This window comes from Cinclus cinclus, chromosome 3 (assembly GCF_963662255.1).
Source record: "Cinclus cinclus chromosome 3, bCinCin1.1, whole genome shotgun sequence".
NCBI classification, from domain to species: domain Eukaryota; kingdom Metazoa; phylum Chordata; class Aves; order Passeriformes; family Cinclidae; genus Cinclus; species Cinclus cinclus.
The window spans coordinates 5,370,058-5,392,617 of record NC_085048.1 but is presented as its reverse complement, the minus strand read 5'-3'; the positions used below and the strand labels follow the sequence as shown (position 1 = coordinate 5,392,617).

At 43.8% G+C, this 22,560-nt stretch overlaps 1 protein-coding gene across 5 annotated transcripts in view; it reads right to left on the bottom strand.

Annotated features, from left to right (window-relative positions):
* The window catches only part of RUNX2 (RUNX family transcription factor 2), a 149,861-nt gene that overhangs the window by 8,315 nt on the left and 118,986 nt on the right, over positions 1-22,560 (bottom strand). For 3 of the 5 annotated variants that reach the window (XM_062489625.1, XM_062489629.1, XM_062489626.1), the window contains one exon: positions 19,010-19,171. The exons of the other annotated variants lie outside the window; for them this stretch is intronic. In XM_062489625.1, coding sequence (XP_062345609.1) covers positions 19,010-19,171 — 162 coding nt within the window. The remainder of the gene's footprint in view (positions 1-19,009; positions 19,172-22,560) is intronic. 5 annotated transcript variants of the gene reach the window in all.

Below are 22,560 nucleotides of genomic sequence, written 5' to 3'. Positions count from 1 at the left end.
AGCCTGGGACTGCAATTCCCAGGGATCCCAAAAAACCTCCCTCTGTATCTAGTCCGTGCTGTAGCTGTTAGGTCCTGATCCTACAAACCCACACTGGTGCTCAGCTTCATGCTGCAGCTCAGGAACATTCCTCCCACACATCCAGCAGCAAGTGTCTGCATGCTGGGAGGGTGAGGGCCATGCAGCACCACAGAAATAATGCACCAGGCTTCCCCCCCTCTGGTTTACTTTCTGGATGAGTATGTGTAACCTGGATGTTTGGAACCATTTATCATAGGAAAAGATATGGTTTTAAATGATCTCTTCCCTCCCCTTAGTTCAGGAGGAAAAAAAAAAAAAGTAAAAAAAAAAATTGACTTTTTTTTTTTCTCAATTCCCTTCCCGCCCCCCAGGTCACTCCAAAAAGGTCTCCTGGTAAACAATAGCTGCAGAAAAGGTGTGAACTTGCTCCCTCCCCCTTTTCTTCACCTCAACAAGGTGTTAACTTCAAGGCCTAGTTGGGACCATTTAAACTGCAACATTATTAAGCACAGCAGTCTCACAAAAGTCAGAGAGAGGAAGGAACAATTTAACCCTTTCAGAGCCTCACACACAGCAGGCAAGACCCTAATTCCAGTGCAACCCTTCTCATAGTTCCTCAGTAACCCAGTTCACACCGTAAACTGCACACTGGTATTACCCTCCTAGTATTTGGGTAACAGATCTTTGGCACCTAAAATACCACGGATTAATTTGCAGATAGATGTTTTCACTGAATTTATGGCACTGCACATAAGCCCTTTGCTGGGAGAAACACCCCATAAATAACATAGTTAGCAGTGATCATTAAAGTACCACTCCTGCAACTAAAGGAGAGCGTTTCTCAAACAGAGATGTTATATTGCTTAACACCAAAACTGGAGTCCCTGCAATTCTTCAGCCTGGGCTCTGTCATTATCTGTCCTGCTCCCTCAGTTGCGCTTTTCTGCTGGAGGAAGCTGCTTTTCTTAAGGCACTGAGGTCTTGCTGGGTGACATTATGCACTGAAACACAGGTGGCTGCTCTCTGCACCCCCGGAGACAGCTCATCTAAAATTTAGAGAACATCAACAGGTAGAAAAATGTAACAACTAACCTCTTCTAGATGGACTGTTGGGAGCAGAAATGAAGCTGTGGAAGCTTCAGCCATCACCATCTCATTTATAGACGTTGCCTCACTTATACAGGATTTATAAACCTTCTAAATGAGGACCACAGGAGGGGGACAAATGGTCACATTAGAGAAATATATCCTGGGTGGTAATGGCCTGCCACCCGTGGATGCCTGCTGACCTGGTGTGATGGGGAGCCTCGGAACTTCTCAGCCTTTGCTATCTCATCTCAGCGACCCCAGTCCGGAGCTGTCACGGGTGATTCAGGTGGAAAGGAACTGGCAGTGTATCAAAAGCCCCCTGCTTGTTTAAAGTCTCAGGCTGTCTACGCGCTGCACTGGAACCAAACAGTAAATAAAGTTTCCTGGACATAAGTCCAGGAGCTCTGCAACACCGCATGGCACAAACACGCACATGGGAGCGCAGTGCTCTCCACTCACTTCTCCCCAACTTTTCCTGCCTGAATTTCAGCTGCTTTTCGCCAGCCGAAAGGCATCAGCAGGAACACTTGAGGCTTTTCTTGGAGAGCAACCTCAGAGTGTTGTATACAGCAAGGGGGTGAAACCACAGGGTTGCGGAACAGGCACGGCGATGGAGAGCAGCAGGACAGGAATCCTGAATAAATCCAGTGAATGGGAATATAATACACATCATGGCTCACAGGCTACTTTATTCCTTCTTTTGCTTTTTTTTCCCCTTCTTTTCAGAAAAATGTGCCTTAACTGTCCAGTATAAATATTTGTTTCCAATGTTGTCATGAATTGTACTTTTCCACTGCATGCTACTAACTCAGAAATACCATCTGATCCTCAAGCAGACACAAAGGAACTATGTTTTGCAGGGACAGGGAAGGGGGGGAAAGCCCTTGGCGTTGCTCTGTTATTTCACCCTTTAAACCTCTCCTTTTCCCTCCCCATCAAAATTTTCCTTTTGCATCTTATTCAACTAATGGACATATCTCCTGAGGACAGAGGATTCCTTGCTGGTTCTTGATTAAGAGATTTTTAAGGAGCCGTGAAGGAAGATATTCTTTGAAACTGGATCTACTGTAGGATAGGAGCCAGCACACAGGACACCGTGTCTTTCAGAGAGGGCCACACACAGTGCCACTCCAGTCATATGACTTCTCTGTCACATCCTGAAGCCATTTCCAGCTCGTGTGCGAGTTTGTACTCCCATTTAGAAAAGGATGGGATATATTGGGAACACACATATGGAAACACTTTCAGGGAATCGGTTTCCATGAAATCCATAATAAGCCAAGTGGCTTCAGATGTGGCAGTGTGCCTCAGATTAGCCAGAATAAAAAAACAAAATTTAAAAAAAAAAAGAAACAAAAAAAGGGAAAAAGAAAAAAAAAAGGGAAAAAAAAGGGAAAGAAAAGAGGGGGAAAAAAAGAGGGGGAAAAAAGAAGGAAAATTCTTCCCTTTCAGTGCTTATTTCAGTTTCAAGGGGGAACCAAAAGGAAAAAGAAAAAAGAAAATTAGAAAATTAAAACCAACTAATGACTTATGGCTACTAAAACAGAGAGTCACAAAATAATACAACTAACAAGAGCGCTCCTCCCCCAAATAAAGACACTGCTATCAGCATTCCTGCAGCTCCCAGAAAGCTCTCCTGGCACCGGCCAAGCTCACATTGGGTTGGCAGAGCCATGGCTCTCCCTGTGCCAGCCTGCATGAATTGGGCACGTGCCCTCTGTCTGGTAACCTGTGCAAGAAATTTTTTCTTTCCCTTACAAATTTTCCTTCCTTTCCTTTCGTTCCTGCCCTGCCAAAAGCTGCAACTCAGTGACAAACTGTCCATTAAGTTAATCTCCTGGAAAATGCAGGATTCAGGAGGGAATATGCTCTGGATGGGATTGGCTGTACCCAAGCCATACTAAAAGCAGAGTTTATTGTGGGATGGTGTATTTGGTTTTCCAGGCAGGGGTTGTATATCACCTGCCTGCTGTGCTTGGAGCCAAAGCTCAAGAGCAACTGCCAGGTGCCCTCACTGATGGGTACCAGAGAGAAGGAACTATCCCAAACAGAACAGAGAAGGGCTGGAGGCCACATCAGTTCCAGGCAGGAGGGAAGCACCCAGATCATCTGAGCTACTGTGGTGCTGGAATAATCTTTGCATGGCTGAGGAAGTGTGAAGAAGTACAGACCAAGAGGCAGGACTTCAAATGGGAACTGGAGAGATGCTACGTGCATCTCTGCCACAGATACCTGCCTTTTTATCACGAGAAAATAACCAGGAATTTGGCTGTTAATTGGGGCCATATCCTACAAACCCTACTTTTCCTGACAAACAAATGACTCCACAAATAGTCCCTCTGTTTCCAATAGGGTTATTTGTAGTAGGAGGGACCACCCAACATGAGAGGATCAGGCCTTCCACTCCCTTGCTCTGCCACTCACTTCAAACTTCCACAGCCAAATGTGAACACAAAAAAATACCCACAGACTGCAAAGGCTTTTCCTTACTGCTGCTGGAAAAGCCCTGCACTGGGATGGCTGTGGAAAGGTCTCGTGTGCTATTAATATGATGCTCTTCCTGGCTTCCGCCGCTGAAATGGGGATTTGCCATTTGTTTCTCAGGCTGGTTCTTTCCACTCAAGCCCCAGCACAGTAACTAACTGAAAACTTCTGCATCAAGGAGAAGGTCTCTTTTAAAGTTTGGCTTGGCTTTGCTTTCAAAGAGTTGTCTGTATATTTTAGAATATGTAGAACTTGCCTTTGATTTAAACCTCGCTCTTAACAATAGACAAGAGACGATTTCTCTGCTGAACGATTTAAACAAAAACAAACATATTTTGGTTACTCAGCCTTGTTTCTCAAAACGCTCTGTTTTCTTTTTTCCCAGAGAAAAATCAAACCCTACAAACCGTTACACTTCTGGCCAAAAAACCTTAAATTCACAAGTGTAGATAATCCATTTCTTTTTGCCTTGAACAATATCATACGCAGAGAAAGAAGAGCACCTCCCCAGCCCCCAGACATCCATAAACCACGAAACCCCCTCATCTAAACAATTAAAACCATACTTTTCTCTTCCAAAATAACTTCTCCCTTGAAAGGATATTTTCAGCCTCGGTCCCTGTCCACAAGCAGGGCCACAATGTTGATTTCTAGTCCTCCCCAGCACATATTGCCATGTCCCCAGAGGAGGGAACAGCCGCACCTCGTCCTGCAGAGGCAGAGGAAGGCGGCTGCTTGTGTTGGGACCCAGGGCTGCACAGGAGCAGCTGCTCCGAGGCAATGAAGGCACTTAACCCACTGGACTTCTGGCTACTGGAGAAAGGAGAGATACCACAGAGGCATTTCCATCTTAGGTTAAGGATTTTAGCAGCAGGCGCAATAATGCTATTGGAGTGAAAACAGTGGAAAATAACTCACCCAGTGACGGCCAGAGTTTTTTTCCCTTACAGTGAGAACACATTTCCCCCCCAAGTAACACAAACAGTAGTAACATTGGGCCCTGTGATAAAATGGTCAAAAATGTCAGTGTGACTCAACACTCACAGGTCAAGGAAGTTTCAGGAGGCTCGGGGTGAGAGGGAGCCCTGTGGGGAGAGCCATGGGTGCGCACCAAGCCAAATCCTGCTCCCATGTCATGGGGCAGAGTCAGAACAGCTTGGGGATGTCTCAACCCTTGTCATGGCAGGAGAAAAGCTGTGGCTCTCTAGCCACAGAACAGGACGTGCCAGCATCACCATGAGCTTCAGGAAGATGGAGAAATACCTTGCACACCACTGCTGGGATGTTTTTGCTGGAGCTGCTGCTCTCATAGCTAATAGTCAAAAATACCCAGCTGTGTAAAGATCTACAGAAGTTTCAGTCCATGGATTTGGGCACTCAGTGCCTGTTTAGACACCAAGCTGCCACAAAATTCAGCAGAACACAGCTAAATATAGCCATAAAGCAGGGCTAGAGGCACTGTATCCCTTCTTATATTCACTTTAACAACATACAATTTTCAATCTCATTTAATAAAAGCTGTGTAAATCCCTCTGTATATTTTTTTCATTCCTTTCAGACCTAACCTGAGCTTCCTACCAAATTAAGGCGAACTACTGTAAGCAAAGTTTCAATCCATTATAAGATGGTCTACACAGCATCCCTATTCATCAGCTGAGCTGAAGCTTAAACCAGCCCAACTCTGAACACCTCTAAATAAATGCTTCTTCTCCATAGTGCAAAGTCTGAATATGGGTTTTATCCTCCCAGGAAGGTGGTGATGAGAAAAAGAAACAGACTGGAGTCTGTAACAGCTCACATCATAAACATGCTTGAGGCTGTTTGATGTGCAGCCCCTTAGGCTATACCACTAGCAGCTCTCTAGACCATCAGTAGAGATTTACCTCAGATATGGTATCTTGGATTTTAAGTTCAGATCATCAACACTCATTAAGAATAGAAATAAAAGGCCCACTTAACCATTAAAGCTGCTACAATGAAAAATGTGATACAATGCTTTCTGGCTTTTGCCGTTGATTTATTTTGTGAATTTGGCCAAATAATTTGATATTTTATGTGTAAATTTTGCTTACTATACAATGTATATTTCAATACTTCATATTAGTCAAGTGACAAAAGTAGTTAGTAGTACAGTTAAGAAAATACTATGAAATCCTTTGTTGGAAAATGTTGTAAAGTTACAAAGACTAAAGGTAAAACCAAACATTTTTTATAAACTCTTCAATAGGTGAAGACACAGAAAAAGTGGAAGTCAGAGCAAAGAGAATTTGACTTGAAATAAACTTCCATATGCAATCGCGATTTCTGAGATAAAAAAGATGCATACAAAGTCAGCCTGAATTAGCACCTTCAGTTGTCTTCATGCGCTTGAGAAAGCAGCAGCAGAATTGCTGTGAACCAAACCTCCAGCGCATCTGCAGCGCAGGCCAGCGAGAGCAGGAGCTGGCCTGGCTGAGCACCAGGCGCCGGCTCCAGCCCCACTGCGGCTGGAATGGGCAAAAAGCCCGTCCAAAAAACAGCTCCAAACCAGTCTGGCCCACCTACATGGGCCAGGCCAAACGGGGAACTGGTTGGGTTTGGACTACCCTTAAACCCAGCTTCCTATCTAATTTTGGAATCTAATATAGTGGCTCCCAATTCGGCTCTGGTGCTGCTCAGATCTTCCCTGCGCTACTCTTCACCCATAAAAAAGAAAACAACATGGGTTGGCTTTTAGCAGGAATCAAAATGAAAACAAAAACAAAAAATCCCTTTGGAGGCAGATATTTGAGAGAGGAAGAGGGAAGAAAGGGTAAGAGAGGTGCCTTTTTCCCATTGCCAGGATTCCTCTGTGGCTCCTCCGGCCATGCCAGCATCCACATCACAGCTCCCGGGGACTTCCTCTGAGCAGCTGCTGGGAGATGCCTCTTCCAATGAGCCATTTCATGCTGGTCTTATGTTGCAGAGATTTCAGGTCAGCAGCCTTCCTGGTGTTTTTGAGGCACTTGCTTCCCTTCCTATTTGGCCAGACAGTTACCTTTGCAGAAGGTCTATTTTTCAGTGGTCAGACCCTAGACTGGATCCCAGGCCTTGCAATTTGCACCCTTGAGGGTATCTAAAGGTTTATGATCTTTTTCACAGAGGTCTCTATACTTTCAAGGCTGAAAAACCTTATCCAACTCCATTCTTCTAACTGCACTCAAATTATCTACTTAAATTGTAATTATTTTCTTTGGCCAGGATTCCTTCTTTGGGACATAGTTTTATTTTTGTTTTCAGCGGCAACAACACACATAACTAGTTGGCTCCACTCAACAGGAATAATCTGCAGATGTTTGATCCTATTTCTCCAAAGAGGAGCATAGATCATACGATCTCAAAAGGTCTCTGTCAGTCCTATAAGACCATGACACTACAGACCTATAGGAAACATAATTGATCAAACAGCTTCTCTGGGGTTATTCCCATCTACCTAAGGGTAACCAGATGCACAGAGCTGTGTCAACAGCTGTTAAATACAGTGATCCAGATAGAAACCTTCAGCAACACACACACACACACACACACACACACACACACACACACATAAATATATATATATATTTATATTCTGATTTTTGAACTCCAGGGGAACTGAATGACTATTTCTGGCCAAGCTGAGATGGTCCCTTGACCTAACACCATTTGCTTCTTATTACAAGCTGTGACAAGCAGCTTTATCCTTTCTTTCCTGCTTGTTCTGAAGCCTGGAAGGAGGTGAAGAGCCACAGAACTACCTCAGTACCCTCCTTAAAATTTCATTTTTGCACTCCCTTCTCACCCACATTCACTACCTGGATCTAGTAAGGCTGCAGCCATTGCCACCACCTCGCTGGTTCCCTTCATGCTGTGATTCTCTCTTGTACTCCATTGCACTCCATTGTAACCAGCTGTACTGTACCTAAGAAAAATTCATAGGCGACAGGCTGATTTCCCTTTTTCCTCCTCCTCCTCCTTCACTGTATAGACCTTAGCACAAGGGGGACGAGACCTCCAGACACCATCACAATACAAACACTCTCAGCAGCGAGCCAGAGGTCCATTAGCTATTCCCAAATACAACTCTTACTTTGATCACTGAACTGCACGGCTTGCAGGAGCCAAACCTGGATGCTCCAGCTAAAGCCAAAACCTCAACTGATGCCTTGACAAGAGGACTGATCTCCAGTTTGTGGAAATTTTTCAATCCCAAGTTCAGCTTTCAATACAACACAAAACATCATTTCAGTGCAAAATTAAATAAGGCAAGCTATGTTTTTACAGAATTCTATCCGATAATAATGATGTGCCTCACAGATTTGGTCCTGTACCTGTGCTTCAAACTGATTTTCCAAGCAAGCCCATTGTACAGCCTAATTAATAAACTTAACCAGGATGTACATACCTTTAGCTGCTGGCTTTATAGTATTCTGCCAATTCTAACCAGTGTCTGTTTAATAGGAAAGGGCATTAAAAAGCAGTGATGCCTATGGATCAGACAGTGATAGCACAGTTAAACATTAAAAATAATGAGTGGAAACCACACATGTGGTATCACTAGAGCTTGTGTAGGGGTTTTCATCTCAGCTAAATGAAAGAGGCTTTGTGGTATCGCTCCAAACCCAAGCACACCACCTTTCACTGCTCACTGCCAGAGATTTGTGATGTTAAGAGATGGAAAGATTGCCATAAGATGCCCTAGATTTCCATTTTGCTTTCAGAATTGATCCTTGGTTTAAATCCTTCAGGCTGTTTTACCTGCTGGTACTCCCATTGCTCAGCATGGTTGCTCCTCTTTCTCACACAAGCCCAAGGAGGTTTCTTCTAGCTGCTTATCCCAGCACTCCCAAATACAAGTAACACCTTACAGCTAACACTCCTGGCTACCACAGGACAAAAGATCAAATGGATGATTAGAGAGACCTTTGGGAACAATGACTAGGAAGTTTGGAGATGATGTGGCACAGACAGGGCTGAGCACATTGACTCCTCTCCTCCTCCAAATGCACCTTTAAACAACCACAAAATCCCCTTTATTAAGTGTATGATACCTCTTTTGACAGAACTAAACTTCTTCACACAATGAAAACATTGCGTGGTCAAAGTAATCCCAAGAGATTAACACAGTTTCAACTGTCTCTTTCCAAACTTGCCTGTGGAATAATTAAGATTGTGGAGAACAAAGATGCTGCTCTGGATGGGTGTCTGTTCCCTAAAACGGTCACAGCCTCAGCTCTGAGCTTTGCTTTTGACACTGGAAATGCAAACTAAACCTGGGAGGAAAAGCCCCCACGACTATAGTTGTGTTTCTTAAAATGGAATATTAAACAGTGCAGGAAAAATAAAGTAGAACACTGTTTTATGCCTTTATCTCCATCTAAGGTAGTGTGTGAGAAATCAAATTCATTTTGTTAGGACTTTGCAATTGGGCAAATACAAAGGCAGAAAAATTCCTAAAGAAATTGCAGAAGCCCACAAAGTCAGTGAAAAATGTTTTTCCCAGTGAAAAATGTTTTTCCCAGTGAAAAATGCTTTTCCCAGTTGGGTTGGAAAAGTAGAGCGCCACTAGTAATCCAACCAAAAATAACACCTTTCAGTAGATATGGTAGAAGCTTGATTGATTAGGAAAGGGAATTTCCACGACTTGATAGATTATAATGAAACCATAGCAAACTGAATTGACCAAATTTTTTTTTCACAGTCCCCCTTCAGATTCCTCGCAAGACAAATCAGTTCTGTCCTGCATCAGTCAGTTCCCTGTGGCTTCTGCCACCTCCCCGAGATCCACCACAGCCACCTCCTGTCCTATCCACCTCTCTGTACCTGCCACCAACACAGGAACCCACAAGAACCTCAGAAATAAAAGTCAGGGCTACGCTTGAGCAGACAAAGTTATAGCAAAGTTGTAGCAAGTTCAAATGAGTGGAAACTAAAGTTAGACAAATTCAGACTGGTAATAAGACACAAATTTCAAAGCGAAATTAATTAGCATCTGTAACCAAAGGTTGCGGTGGGTTTTGCTTCCCTGGAAGTTTTTAAATGAACTGAGTGTTTGAGCTTGCTTTTTTTCTCAAAGGTTGCCCTCAAGTTCAAATGAGAGCTAATTCAGGGAAATCTTACACCTGGGTTCAAAGCAGATGTTCACATGGGCTTCACTGTACAATAATTGATAAATTTATACATCCATGGAAATTTGCTTATGTCAAATTATTCTTCCCTGTGCCTCATAGAAGAAGTCTCATGATTGCTGAAAATCCTCACACTCCACAAAAACTCCTTGGACATAGCAGCACCATCAAGCACCACATGGGTACAAGGTTGGGCTCTCCCTGAGGGACCACTCCACCACTTGGACACTGCTCCTGTGGACATGGGGAAACTGTTCTGAGCTCAGGAAGGCATCTCCTGTTTTTGATCCCTTCCCTCACTCTCTTTTGAGTCAGTCTGAAAGCAAATATTAAGAGATTTCCAGATTAGTGTCCCCAAATACACTCTCTGCATATGAAATAGTTCCTTCTCCCTTAATAATATCCTTTGTGAGCCATGTGAAGGTGGCTCCCTCATTTTATCTCATCCATCTCCCTCTCTTTCACTGTCTACGTTGTTTACTTTTGTACAACCACAGAAAACCTGAGCTACTTGAATGGCTCTTGCCTTCCCTTTTGGTCACCAGTATCAGCCCAGTATCACCAGTATCAAAGCTCTTTGAAATCTGACAGCCAAGCTGGCAGGACACCAGGTTCTTTTCTGCTAAAACATCCATCAAGAGGGGAGGAGATTTGGTCATGTGTAAAATGGGGCCAACAACCATTACAAAACCACTTCAAGAAGGTATATTTGAAGCTCTGCTGGGATCTAACACTCCCTTGCTGACCAAATTCAGTGTGGTCAAATTCTGCGTGGCCAGAAATGAGAGGAAATTTCAATGGAAACCTAGGCAGCTCCAGCTATTTTGACCAGCAGCAGTTTCTACCTCTTGAATTCTATTTTTTAGTATAAAATTTGCAGAATATAAACCATTCAGCTCCTGAAGGGCATAAGATATTCCTTTACCTTACCTTCTACCATAGTTGCAGTCTGAGGAGGACCGAATGCTCCTGCATTTTATGGAACCACTTCATAAATTCATATTGGCCAATTAATCAAACCCAATTCAGTGCAACAAAGGCACAAGGCCACAAAGACTTAAGGGAAACATCATAGAATCACAGAATGCTTTGGGTTGGAAAGGGCCTTTTAAAGGCCCTTTATAGTCCAACCCTCCTGCCATGGGCAGTGGCATCTTCAACTAGATCAGGTTGCTCAGAGTTCCATTCAACCTGGCCTTGAATGTTTTCAGAGATGGGTCATCCACCACCTCTCTGGGCAGCCTGTGCCAGTATTTTGCCATCCTCATAGTGATGATTTCTTCATGTCTGATCTAAATCAACTCTTCCAGTTTAAAGCCATTCCCTCCTTGCACTGTCACTCCATGCTTGTGTCAGAAGTCTCTCCCCAGCTTCCTTCTGGGCCCATGAAGGGAGGGTGAATAAGTGGACTGACCACCCTGTATGTACTGGAGAGCTTCACACATGAAGATCCATTTCCTCTCCACATCAGCACACATGTGATCCTGCCTCAGCTGCCATCGCTGGCTCCATCCTAGGTAGAAAATTAACAGCAATTCCACAAAGGGAAGGGAGAAATCATCAAACGCCTTTGCAGAAGGATGAAACAAAGAGCTCAATCCCACAGCCTTCCTGTTAGAGGCTTATTGACTTTATTGGGAACACACATCTAGGTAGAGGCTCAGAATCTGTCCCTTTGGAAGTCTGGAACTGAGGACCCGGTTGCCCCACTAACAATTAGCATTCTGTTTACAAAACCCAGCAGAGTCAGTAAGAATAATCATTACAAAACATGCTCAGACTGTGATTCCGGTTTAAGTTAATATAATTTTAATGAGTTCTTCAGAAAAAGCCTGGCACTTATGGAAAATTTCCTTAATTAATATCAGACCCTAAATTAGTAATAAAAAAAAAGCCCTGAATATCATTTGGTCTCAAGCTGGAACTAAAGTATGTTTTGGCATCATTACTAACTGTTAGCAGCAAGTTCTGGAAACAGATGCAAATCTTGATATGTGTCCTAAATATAAAACACATTGCAAAAAAAGCTCAGATAAAAATATATCTATACATCCACATATATTTGAGTGTGCTATTTCCTGCCTGTATCAGCAACATTTATTCCATTTCAAAACATTCCACTTGTTTCTTTTCAGTACTTTTTAAAATCTTTTATTTCAGGAATAAACTCCTTCCCTCTGCCTCCATTTTTCCTGTTTATTTCCTCTCCCAACAGCCATTTTAAGTAAATGGAAAGGGCTTAAAGACATGCATTGTAACATTCAAACATCTGAAAATCAGCCTGCTTGTTTTACCACCTAAATATGGGCATAGGTGCCCAATTTGAGGCCACCCACACTAGAAAAATTTGAGGTAAGGATCATGCAATGTATCTTCTGGACAATTACTCCAATGAGAGATTCAGCCCAGTGGAGAGGCTGCTACTAAAAGCCCACAGACGAGCCAAGGTGCTGAGATTCCCAGGTGGCACCAAGTGGGCAGGAGACTAAAAATGGAAAACCTGTGGTAAACAAAATAAATAGAACCACTGAAAAATAATGAAAAAAAAAAAAAAGGAAGGCGAGTTACAAGCCTAGGGAAGGCAGCAAAATGAGTGGGTTGTTTCTGAAGACCTGAGCTTCCCCAAGTTCTTTACTTTGCCTTGACTCAGTTTCACCTTGCAGGGAAAGCACTGAACATTAGCAAGGAGAAACTGAGACTGAGACAACCTTGAGTCTTTTGCCTTCCATTTAATTAAAAAAAAAAAAAGAAGAAGAAGAAGACAGAGTGAAAATTGTTACAGTCACCAAGAAAAACATCCCAGCATAGTGAGCACACCAGAAACCGAGCTGGCTTCTTGGGTTTGCCAAGACCATGAGACAATATTGCTGAAGCATGAACTGCTCATTCGTTGCAGGGGCTGCTCACACCAGGGCCATGCTGGCAATAGCCAGTGCATTAACTGTTTCTCTGCTTCTCACAGCACATAAAGAAAAGAATTGTGTTTTGGAGACAGCACTAATGCCTTCACTTATGAAAGGTCCCTTCCTGAAATGTGCTTATTGCCCACAACATTTAATCAAGCTAGCAGGAATTAAGGGATGAAAGCATAGCTACTTCCATGGCCACAGTTTCTACTTGGTTGCTGTAAAGTTTTCTGAGCACCTTAGGAGAAGAAACAACCTTTATTACTATAAGTTGTTTCAAAGACCAAATTACCCCAAAAAGGATAAATCCTAGTTACAAAAATCATATGAGTACATGACACTAGCAAAATCCAGGGTAATTCACACACAGGGTGGGAAACCGAAGATGACAACCAGTACAGGACCCCAAGAAAGCCCATCACAGTCAGTCTCTTTCTCATTGACATACAAATACTAAATCCAGAGATTCAGCTGGAGCTGCTTCCATTCCATGTGGTTTTTTATAATATGATTTTTAGGCTAACAAGAATGAAGATTAAATTGTGTAAAAAAACAGTATTGTCCCTGATTAGGGCACAGTTGGCATTGCATTTATACTTGCCAGCCATCAGTGAGCTGGGAGAACAGGAAGGTTTCTTTAATTTCAATTTGAAATGAGGGTCTAGGATGGCCCAGAACATTGTGGTGATTTATCTACAGAGCGAGACGAATTAATGGGAAAGTTTGGCTATATACAAACTAGCAAACAGGGTCAGGGCACATTTCTCTGGCTCTAAATCCAGTCAGGATGGTCTGACCACAGATGTAATGTTAAATCCTGACTCCATAATGGGGAAGCTGACTCTGAGCTTCCCACAGGAGCAGGTTCGGGACTCTGCTCATTTCCAAACCACAGCTGGGACATGTTTGTGACCATGCTGGCCAGCCCCACTCAAAACCAGCCTTGCTGACAGCTTAACAGTACTGGTATTTAACAGCCCATCCTTACCACTGTGCAATTTATTGGTGAAGATACCACTTTCTGGCCATTTTAGTTCAGAGGGATGGGTCTGCAGACTTCTTTTGTTTAGGGCCTGATCCCAGTATCTCCCTCATCTATCTCAGCATGGCCCTACTCACTGATACAGTAAATATACAGATGGCAAAGCCCACCCCGTGGACACCCTGTACCCTGTAGGGACTCCAGCTAGTGGAACAGCAATGTCTGGACATGGTGGCACATCCCCATCTGACAAGTATCTAAAAAGAGCCCAGCCCAGGCTTGGAAAAGGTAGGTTTGGTAATTTGTCCTGCTATCTAGATTCAGGTTTAATTTTCTCATTTGTCATGTGGAATCTGTGAAACAGAGACAGGATCTTCCACAGTCAGCACTGTGTTTGTGGTACACCTGCAGGATAGGCCCTCCAGCATCTGAAGATCTTGACCCTGCAAGTCTCTCTCAATGGTGAAGCAAAAAGCAAGAGACTCATGTTTAGGCAGAAGGGTGAGTAGGAAAAGAGTAGGGGGAGAAAAAGTCTCCTCACCTTCCCCTTCTCAGGATTCTCAACAAAATTAAAATCAAGCTCAAAACCTGCAACAGTGGAGAAGGTTGAGGTCAGGGTGAGGTAGGGTTAAACCAGGACTAGACTGTAATTAGGCTGTGATATGGATATGTTTATGGGACAGTTAAACTGTCTCTTAAATCACCTTAGCAAAGGCAGACTATCAGATCATACGTGCCTGTACTTGAGCTACTCTCCTAGGCTCGCTTCAGAGACAAGCAGGCTCTTCCCAGGCACGGACAGGGACCAGCACAGATCACCTGCAGACTGGTCAAATCCTGAAAATGCCAGTTTGCCCCCACTTACTCAAAAGGGAGTTGAGGGTGAGTGTCTCAGGAATGGATATCTGCCCTGGGGACTCTATACCCACCTCTCCTTCATCTGCCTGGGAGCAGCCCTCTTGCGACTGCAAGAACAACCCGACCTGTACTCCCTGCTCTGAACCTTCCATTTGGGGAGGAATTGCTGGATCAGCCCCAAAGTGTTATGTAAAACGGCTGTGATGTGTATATTTATATGAATCATATACATTAATTACATAATAGTCACCCATGCTCCCCATCCCACATGCACTTTGGTTATGCATAGGACACAAAGACTGACTGCATTCATTATGAATCATGCAATAAGACTACATCCCTCAGGCAAACTCTCTCTAAAATGACCCTTTTCTTATATTCCCATGGCTTCCACTACAATATTATTTAATTAAGAATATTAATCTGCTGGGCCACTAACTTTCACTGTCTTCTGGGGAAGTCTGAACAGACAGACATTTAAATGAAATGGGGAATCCTTCTCTTTTTATGATTGGAACATTAAGGTAAGGCTATTTCATGGCCTCGTGAACTTGTTTCTTTATTTGTTCTTGATATGGATGTGAAACTTCTGGACCAGAAAGATCATTGCTTCAAAAGTTGCATGAGTGATGCCAGATAATAGTTTTTTACTTTGGTTTTCAGCTCGTGCTGTTGAATACTGACCAAATACCTGGGATATATCATTGATTAGTTGTAGAGCAGTACAAACAGAGCACTGACCCCCATTCGGAGAACAGAAGATGAACACTTGCAGTTTGGAAGCCATGGGCACACATGTGCACGTGCCAGCAGCACGCACACAAACCTGCCAGTAGTGCAAAGAAATCATCCCACATGCTGACACGACCAGTTCAGCTGCATTGCAGCAGCTGCCTGAGGAACTCCTCGGGGTTGCAGCCTAATGCCCTTTTCTCCTCCCCCATGGGATGAGGAACTGCATGCACTGTTATGGCAGTGCCCAGCCACATCCTGTCCTGCAGCCCCAAACCTCTTCTGATGCTCAGCCTAATCTGGGGTTGAAACACAGGCAACCTCATCATCAAGAATCATGAAATTATTAAGATTTGAAAACACCATCAGGTCCCACCCAGCAGCACCATGTTCAACATTAAACTGTGTCCCTAAGGGACACATCCATGTGCCTTTTGAACACTTCCAGGGATAGTGACTCCACCACTGCCTTGAGAAGCCTGTTCCAATGCCTGACCACTGTTTCAGGGGAGAATTTTTGCTTATTAGCCAATCTAAATGTCCTCTGGTGTAATTCGAGGCCATTTCCTCTCACCCTGTCACTTGGTACTTGGGAGCAGAGCCCGACCCCACTCTGGCTGCCTCCTCCTGTCAGGGAGCTGTGAAGAGCCAGAAGGTCCCCCCTGAGCCTCCTTTTCTCCAGGCTGAGCCCCTTTCCCAGCTCCCTCAGCTGCTTCTCATCAGACTTGTGCTCCAGACCCTTCCCCAGCTCCATTCCCTTCTCTGGAAATGCTCCAGCCCCTCAATGTCTTCCTTGTTATGAGGGTCCTGAAATTGAGCAGAGGATTCAAGGTGTGGCCTCACCAGTGCCCAGCACAATGGGATGGTCACTGTCCTGGTCCTGCTGCCACACTACTGTTGATACAGGCCAGGTGCCTTTGGCCTTCTTGGCCACCTGGGCACACTGCTGGCTCACATATCCATCCCAAGATGGGGAAGAGCACCACCACTTAGGCCATAGGATGAGTGTGCTTTTGGTCAAAGGAAAATGATTAAAAGTAGCTCTTGAGGGCTTCCTCTGACAATAAAACCAGGAGCCACTCCTGCCTTATTGGATGGAATATTTTCAACATCTGGGTGAGAACAACTTTAGCAGTTATCCAGGTAAAGCCATGGAGGGTTGTGGAAAGGCCAGGTGATGTGAAATTAGGGCAGATAGGAAATTCTGTGCCTGTATGTGTGACAGCCAAGGCCTAAGGGGGAGGTTTTACTCATTTTTCCTCCTGCATGAAGTTAAGCAACAGGCAGTAAATATGGCATTCATTAAAATGACTTTGTATACTTTTAACAGCCTCGATAATCAGATTTCTGCCACTGTATCGGAAAGTGACTTTCTTATTCAAGGCCTTATAAAACTCTAATTTCTCCCTCATGCTTTAAAGATGCCTGAAGTTTTCTAAGGATTTTAGTGTTTCTTTGCAGCAATTTTCTACCCTTTTCAAAGTTCTGTTCTCTTCCTAAATGTGCATGAAATAACTGAGTGGAAATTTGCATTTCTTTGAGTGTGACGGATAAACTGTTTGCTGTATGGGGCAACTTAAAACTTGCATTTCTCTCTCTCTTTATATATAGGAGGGGTTGGATGCTGCCCTCCCTCTCTGTGGCACTGCCAGTGAAACCCTTGAGAGGCACTGTCAGGTTTGCATCTGAGGCTGAAATATGCCTGCCTCCTTGAATCCTGAGCATCTGAGTGGGTCCTTCAGCCAGGAATTACTCTCTCTAGTCTGAGTAGAGCATTTCTATTCTGAATTTCTATTTCTGTCAGCAAACACTGCACACAACCTCTAGCACTTGTGGAAGACCAAAGTCCCCTTTTTCACTCTTGAATCTAACTGGAAGCAAGATCCCCATGCTGGAAAAAGGTCAGGTCACTGCAGAGGCATCGCTTGAGCCCTGGAAAGATGAAGGACAAGAAGTGCAAAGGCAACTGGCCATAGAGCACAGCAGGAAAGTTCAGTCCACGGCCACACAACGAACACAGTCAGGTCTTTGAGTCACTCTCTGCCTGTGCCCACATGCCAAGCACTCACGTCTGAATACACACAGACAAGCAAGGGCTGCAGGGCAAGCATGCGGCGTGCAGCTGCCAGGTCCCAGCCGAGCCTCTCCTGCAGGTATTGCCACGGGCATGATTGCAAAAATAACCCTTTCGACAACACAGACCATTGGGAGGCTCTGACTCAAAGGGAACCTGTTTCAGGCCAAACAAGGCATTTCCTCAGCATCAAGCTGATCGAGTTTTTTGACCCGAGTCAGGGCCTTGCACGAAGAGTCCGTAGGAACCTGCTCCAAAACCCTCCAGCCCTCAGCCCACGTGGAGATCTTTGGCATCTCTGTGAAGGCAGAGTGCACTAGGGCTGCAGAGGGGTTTGCAGCTGTTTGTTTGAGAAACAAAGCTTCCCTCCTCCAAGATGAAAGAAATCAAGGAGTCTACACTAATCAAATCCTCCACGCCTGCTGGCTGCAGTTCAGCTTGTCAGGGATGCAGCTCAGTGGAGTGATCAACATTTCCAGTGCTATGAGCTTGGTGGAAGGGGAAAACACAACAGCAAGAAATTCACCTGGCTGGGAATCAAACAGGTGTATGGCAGCAGCATCCAAGATTATAATAATATCTTGCAAACATGCAAAAAATAGATGTAATAAGACTGATTCTTTGGTTTTCATTAATGAATCATAAAGGCTCTCTTTACATTACACATGTTTTTTTGGCATACGCTGCTAATATTTCCACACTTGCAAGGTTGGAGTTTTAAGACTGAGCCTCCCTACCCTAAGGTTCCTCATTTTTGGCAAGAGGTACAAGGTGACTGTGTGCCATGACAGGCTCCCTCTTACTTTGGGGCAATCAGATTACTTTACACAGATGGTCTTATCACTGAGACCATTAGAGGTGAATTGCATAATATATAAATGTGCATTTGTTTGGTAAAAAAAAGTCTCAGTTCCTCACTACTGTCTTGTCTATGCTCCTGAATGTATTTCCTCTCTCTTCATCATTCCAAAGCACAATTTGTCCAATCTTTACCTTTAAGTGACTCAGCTTGTTTCTGATAGGCCTCTTAAGTACATATTAACTAAAGAAACAGTCTTTCTTGAGCTACTGGATTGAAATGCAGGAGAATGAACCTCAGCCTTAACTACTGAAGAAAGAAAGGCATCTATGTGTCAGGATGCCTAACAACAAACACACCATAAAGGTAAAGCACCAAAAAATAGAGAGCATAATATTTACTTTGAAACACAGAATCACAGAATGGTTTGGGTTGGAGAGGACCTTAAGATCATCTTGCTCCAACCCCCCTGCCATGTGCAGGGACACCTTCTACTAGACCAAGTTGCTCCAAACCCCGTTCAACCTGGCCTCAAACACTTCCAGGGAAATGCGGCAGCCACAGCTTTTCTGGGCAACCTATGCCAGTACCTAATTACATGCAACCAAAAATCTTTTGTAGGGGAAATTAAAAAAAAAAAAAATATAAAAAGAGCGAGAGAGAGCATTTGTTCAAAGAATCAGAATCAGGTTCACAATTTAAAATCAACCAGATCTGAAATGGACCTAAAGTTATTTGAGAGAGACAGGCTCAGAGCAACATAGCAGCTCTTCCACAATGAAAATAAAAAGGATTTTGAATTCTGCCTGCCATACAGGAACCCTGGTACCACTGCTGAGGTTTGCTCTCCTTGCCAAGGTTTGTCTGAGGCCACGGAGGCAGCCTCTGCCAGTCCTGTTCCTCTCTGCATAATTGTTTTAGGCAAAAGAGAGTCTTTACCTGAGAGGCGTCTGGGCACATCGGTAATGGCTGGAAGTCCCGTGCCTCGAGTGGAGGACAGGGGAGTTGTGGAGTGAATGGACGGTGAAGTCATCTGGCTCAGGTAGGATGGGTAAGACTGGTCATAGGACCATGGCGGGGATGACTGCGCCTGTCTGGGGTCTAGGGGAAAAATAAAAACAAACAAACAAAAAAAAAGAGAAATCTTTTTTAAAAGGAAGAAAAAATTTTAGGGTATCAACAGCCTAATTGAAAGAAATGGGATTACTGAACATGCACACATCAATATATTACGAGGAGTGAGAATGTAATGAAACACAACTTGCTCCTCAACATTCAGCTCTTTCAGGTCTTGGTCTGTACTTTTCCCTCCCCAGAACAATTTTTGTGGGAAATGAACAGACCAGAGAGCAGAGTTTTAAAAGATCTACAAGCTGTCATACAAATTACTGGTGTCTTTCTTCCAACATGTTATATCAAGAGTTGCCAGTCCTCAAGGAATCAGAGAGAGAAGCAGACAACAAGGATGAGCCCCAGGTCTGATCTTAGGAAGGGGACTTAATGGAATCATAGAATCATAGAATCATTACAGCTGGAAGAGACCTCTAAGACCACTGAGTCCAGCACTGCCAGGTCCACCACTAAACCATTTTCCTAAATGTCACAGTTTTCCAGAGTGTCACAAGTTCTTTAAACACTTCCAGGGACGGTGACTCTACCACCTCCCTGGGCAGTCTGTTTCAAAGCCTGAGCAACCTTTCAGTGAAGAAAATTTTCAGAAGATCCAGCCTAAATCTTGCCTAGCACAACCTAAGGCCATTTCCTTCAGAGGTGGGTAGACTCTACAGTCAGCACTTGGCATGCCTGTTAAGCTGTTATCCAGTTCAAACATCACACAATAGTGTTTTCAGTGCTGAAACTACTAGCCAAGGAGAAAAATGCCATTAATCTTATCTGCATCCATCAAAAGAAATGCCACATTTGGATGCTGGCCCAATTACTTACAGTACCCTCAATTACAAAGTAGGAAACCAAATGGTTTGGGATAACTATCAGAAGCTAATGATACCTTTCGATGTATTTGCAACAGCTCACTATGGAGGAAATTATTTTTAGGATAAACATAGTTCAATTTTTCCTGAAGCCCTGGTAGAAAGAGACCTAGTTTTACACACTGACGTTTGGATTGATAAACCATTTGCTGTCAGTTAGTATCTGGGGATAAAGATACCACTGAATACCTCATAAATTATGGTTATTTCCTTACATTGACAAAAACAAAGCACTTTCAACCCCAAAGTTTGTTTGGGGCACTGCACAATAATCAGAAAACTATCTCTGAAGCAGCTCACAGAAATTGTAACACATCCCTTCAAATCCTGCCCAGTATTTTCAGGGCAGCACATCAAGTCCATTTAATCTGGAGAACCTGCTCTGTCAGAACACTGTGCTAAAGCCCTGCTTTGCAGACAGCAATGTGACAGCCATATGGCTTAAGCAAAGTCTCTTTTTCAGGAAATTCAACTTTTTTTTTTTTTTTTAAAACTCCTTTCCTTGTTCTTCCACACAGCAAAACCTTGTAGTTTCAGCTACTTCTTGTTTATTATTTCTCTTCAGACATGATTTGTTTGAAGAAATGTCTGGAAAGCAGATACTTCCTTGAAGCAAAATAACTATATAGATATATATAAAAAAACAACCTTCCAATTTAATTTTAAGAGGATTTTCCTGGAGTTTGCCATTTATATTAGGGCTGAGTAATATAAATGGTTAACATAAACTTCTCAGAAATCCGAAGGACACTTGATCATTAAATGTAATGAACTTCTTTGTTTTAACAATTTCAAGGCCAGGGTTGTATAGATTGGCACAGGTTCAAATCTGACTGACTGCTCATTGTTACATCTGATGCTGACATATTTCTCTGCCTCATTCCACTACGATAATTCACCATACAGTCAATGGTAAATGATCTTCAAGTGGGAACAAAAAGCTTAGGCTTGCTGGAAAAACAATCTTAAAATTAATGGTGTGTTAGGAGTACAGTCTCAAATCCAAGATCCTTCAAAATCCAAGACCTTTTCAATCCCTGCTTCCGAATTTAAAACAGGGCCCCTACAATTTTGGGTTTAGGACAGCTCCAATGCTATGAGGAAATAACATAGCAGGTAAAGGCTGGGGAAAAAAAATCATAGTAGAGGATGTTTTTACATTGTTTTGGTCTAAGATGGCAGGAAGCTCAGAAAAAGAAGTGCCTTTCTGTAGACTCATGCTATTCCTGGTAGTGTAATCCTCATGGCACAAAAACTTCTTGAGCTTCTCTGGCACTCTCATCACTTTGAACACCCATGCTAGACTTGGTTTTACACTTAACACCCTTAATCCAGCAGCTGTGAATATTTGTGCAGACACAAGAATGATGAATAGCAAAAAGTGGTCTTTCAAAGACTCACGTGGTATTTCAAAACTGTCTCTCACACTGCACTGTCAGAAGCAGGATATGGGGCTGAACGGACAATCACTTGACCCCAAAACATACCATATATTCTTTCAGCATCTGCCTCAAATACACCAGTCTTCCCAGGGAACAGGAAATAATGAAGAGAAGAATCTTTAACCACATTGAACAACAGATGATTAATCAGAGCTCAAAGACTGAGGAGAAGGTCACAGTTCCTCAGGCCAGAGGGTTACTGTGATTCCTCTGTACCAAGGCACAGCTGAGGTCATGGTCGAGGCAGGGTGGGAAACGTTGCCCTGAGGCTGACTGGCTCAAGGTATCTTTGACCCCTTAGGAAACCAGAAAGTGAAAATACAAGTTTCACCAGATCCCAGAGCAAATGCCCTAAAGCCAACCCTTGCTGCCTGATGATGGTCAAGGTTTGCATGGATGTGAGAGAAGAGAGTGGTGAAACACTGTTGCCTTGCCAAGTCAAAGGTGACCTATGAGCCCACAGGGCAAACATCACTGCTCAGCAGCATTGCCCAATTCACAGTGAAAATGCCACAAGGCAGTGCCCCAGAGAATCCCTGAAGGTGAACACCATGTGGCAGCTCATGTGGCACCCTCTGGTTCACATGGAGATGGTCCTTGCAGTGGTGCTGGAGCAGTGACTTTGGCCACTGAGGCTCACCACACCATCTCTTCTGGTCCCACACACCATCAAACCTCCTGGGGGAAGGAGGGTGCTGGGGCACCACAGGGATGTGCCAGCTGCCACAACAGCACTTCCAGGGCAGATCCACACAGATGCTTCTGAGGCAAACACAAGGCGCTCAAGAAGGTCACCTCCTCCTTGCTCTGGCCCAGAAGGGGTGGGATAACTATTTAACATGTACTATTGGGGGAAAAGCTATGAGGTGATTTGTGTGAGGTTTTCCTTGGCCTCCTACACCACAGGCCAGCTCCCCTACTGTCTCTGGCTGTTGGGCTTCCACGTGTCTGCAAGATCCCTGCAAGCCAGGGACTTTTCATCATCACCCAAAGCACCACGTGCTCCACAGGCGCAGCACATCTTCCCATCACTAAAAGCCCAGAACAGATGAGAAAC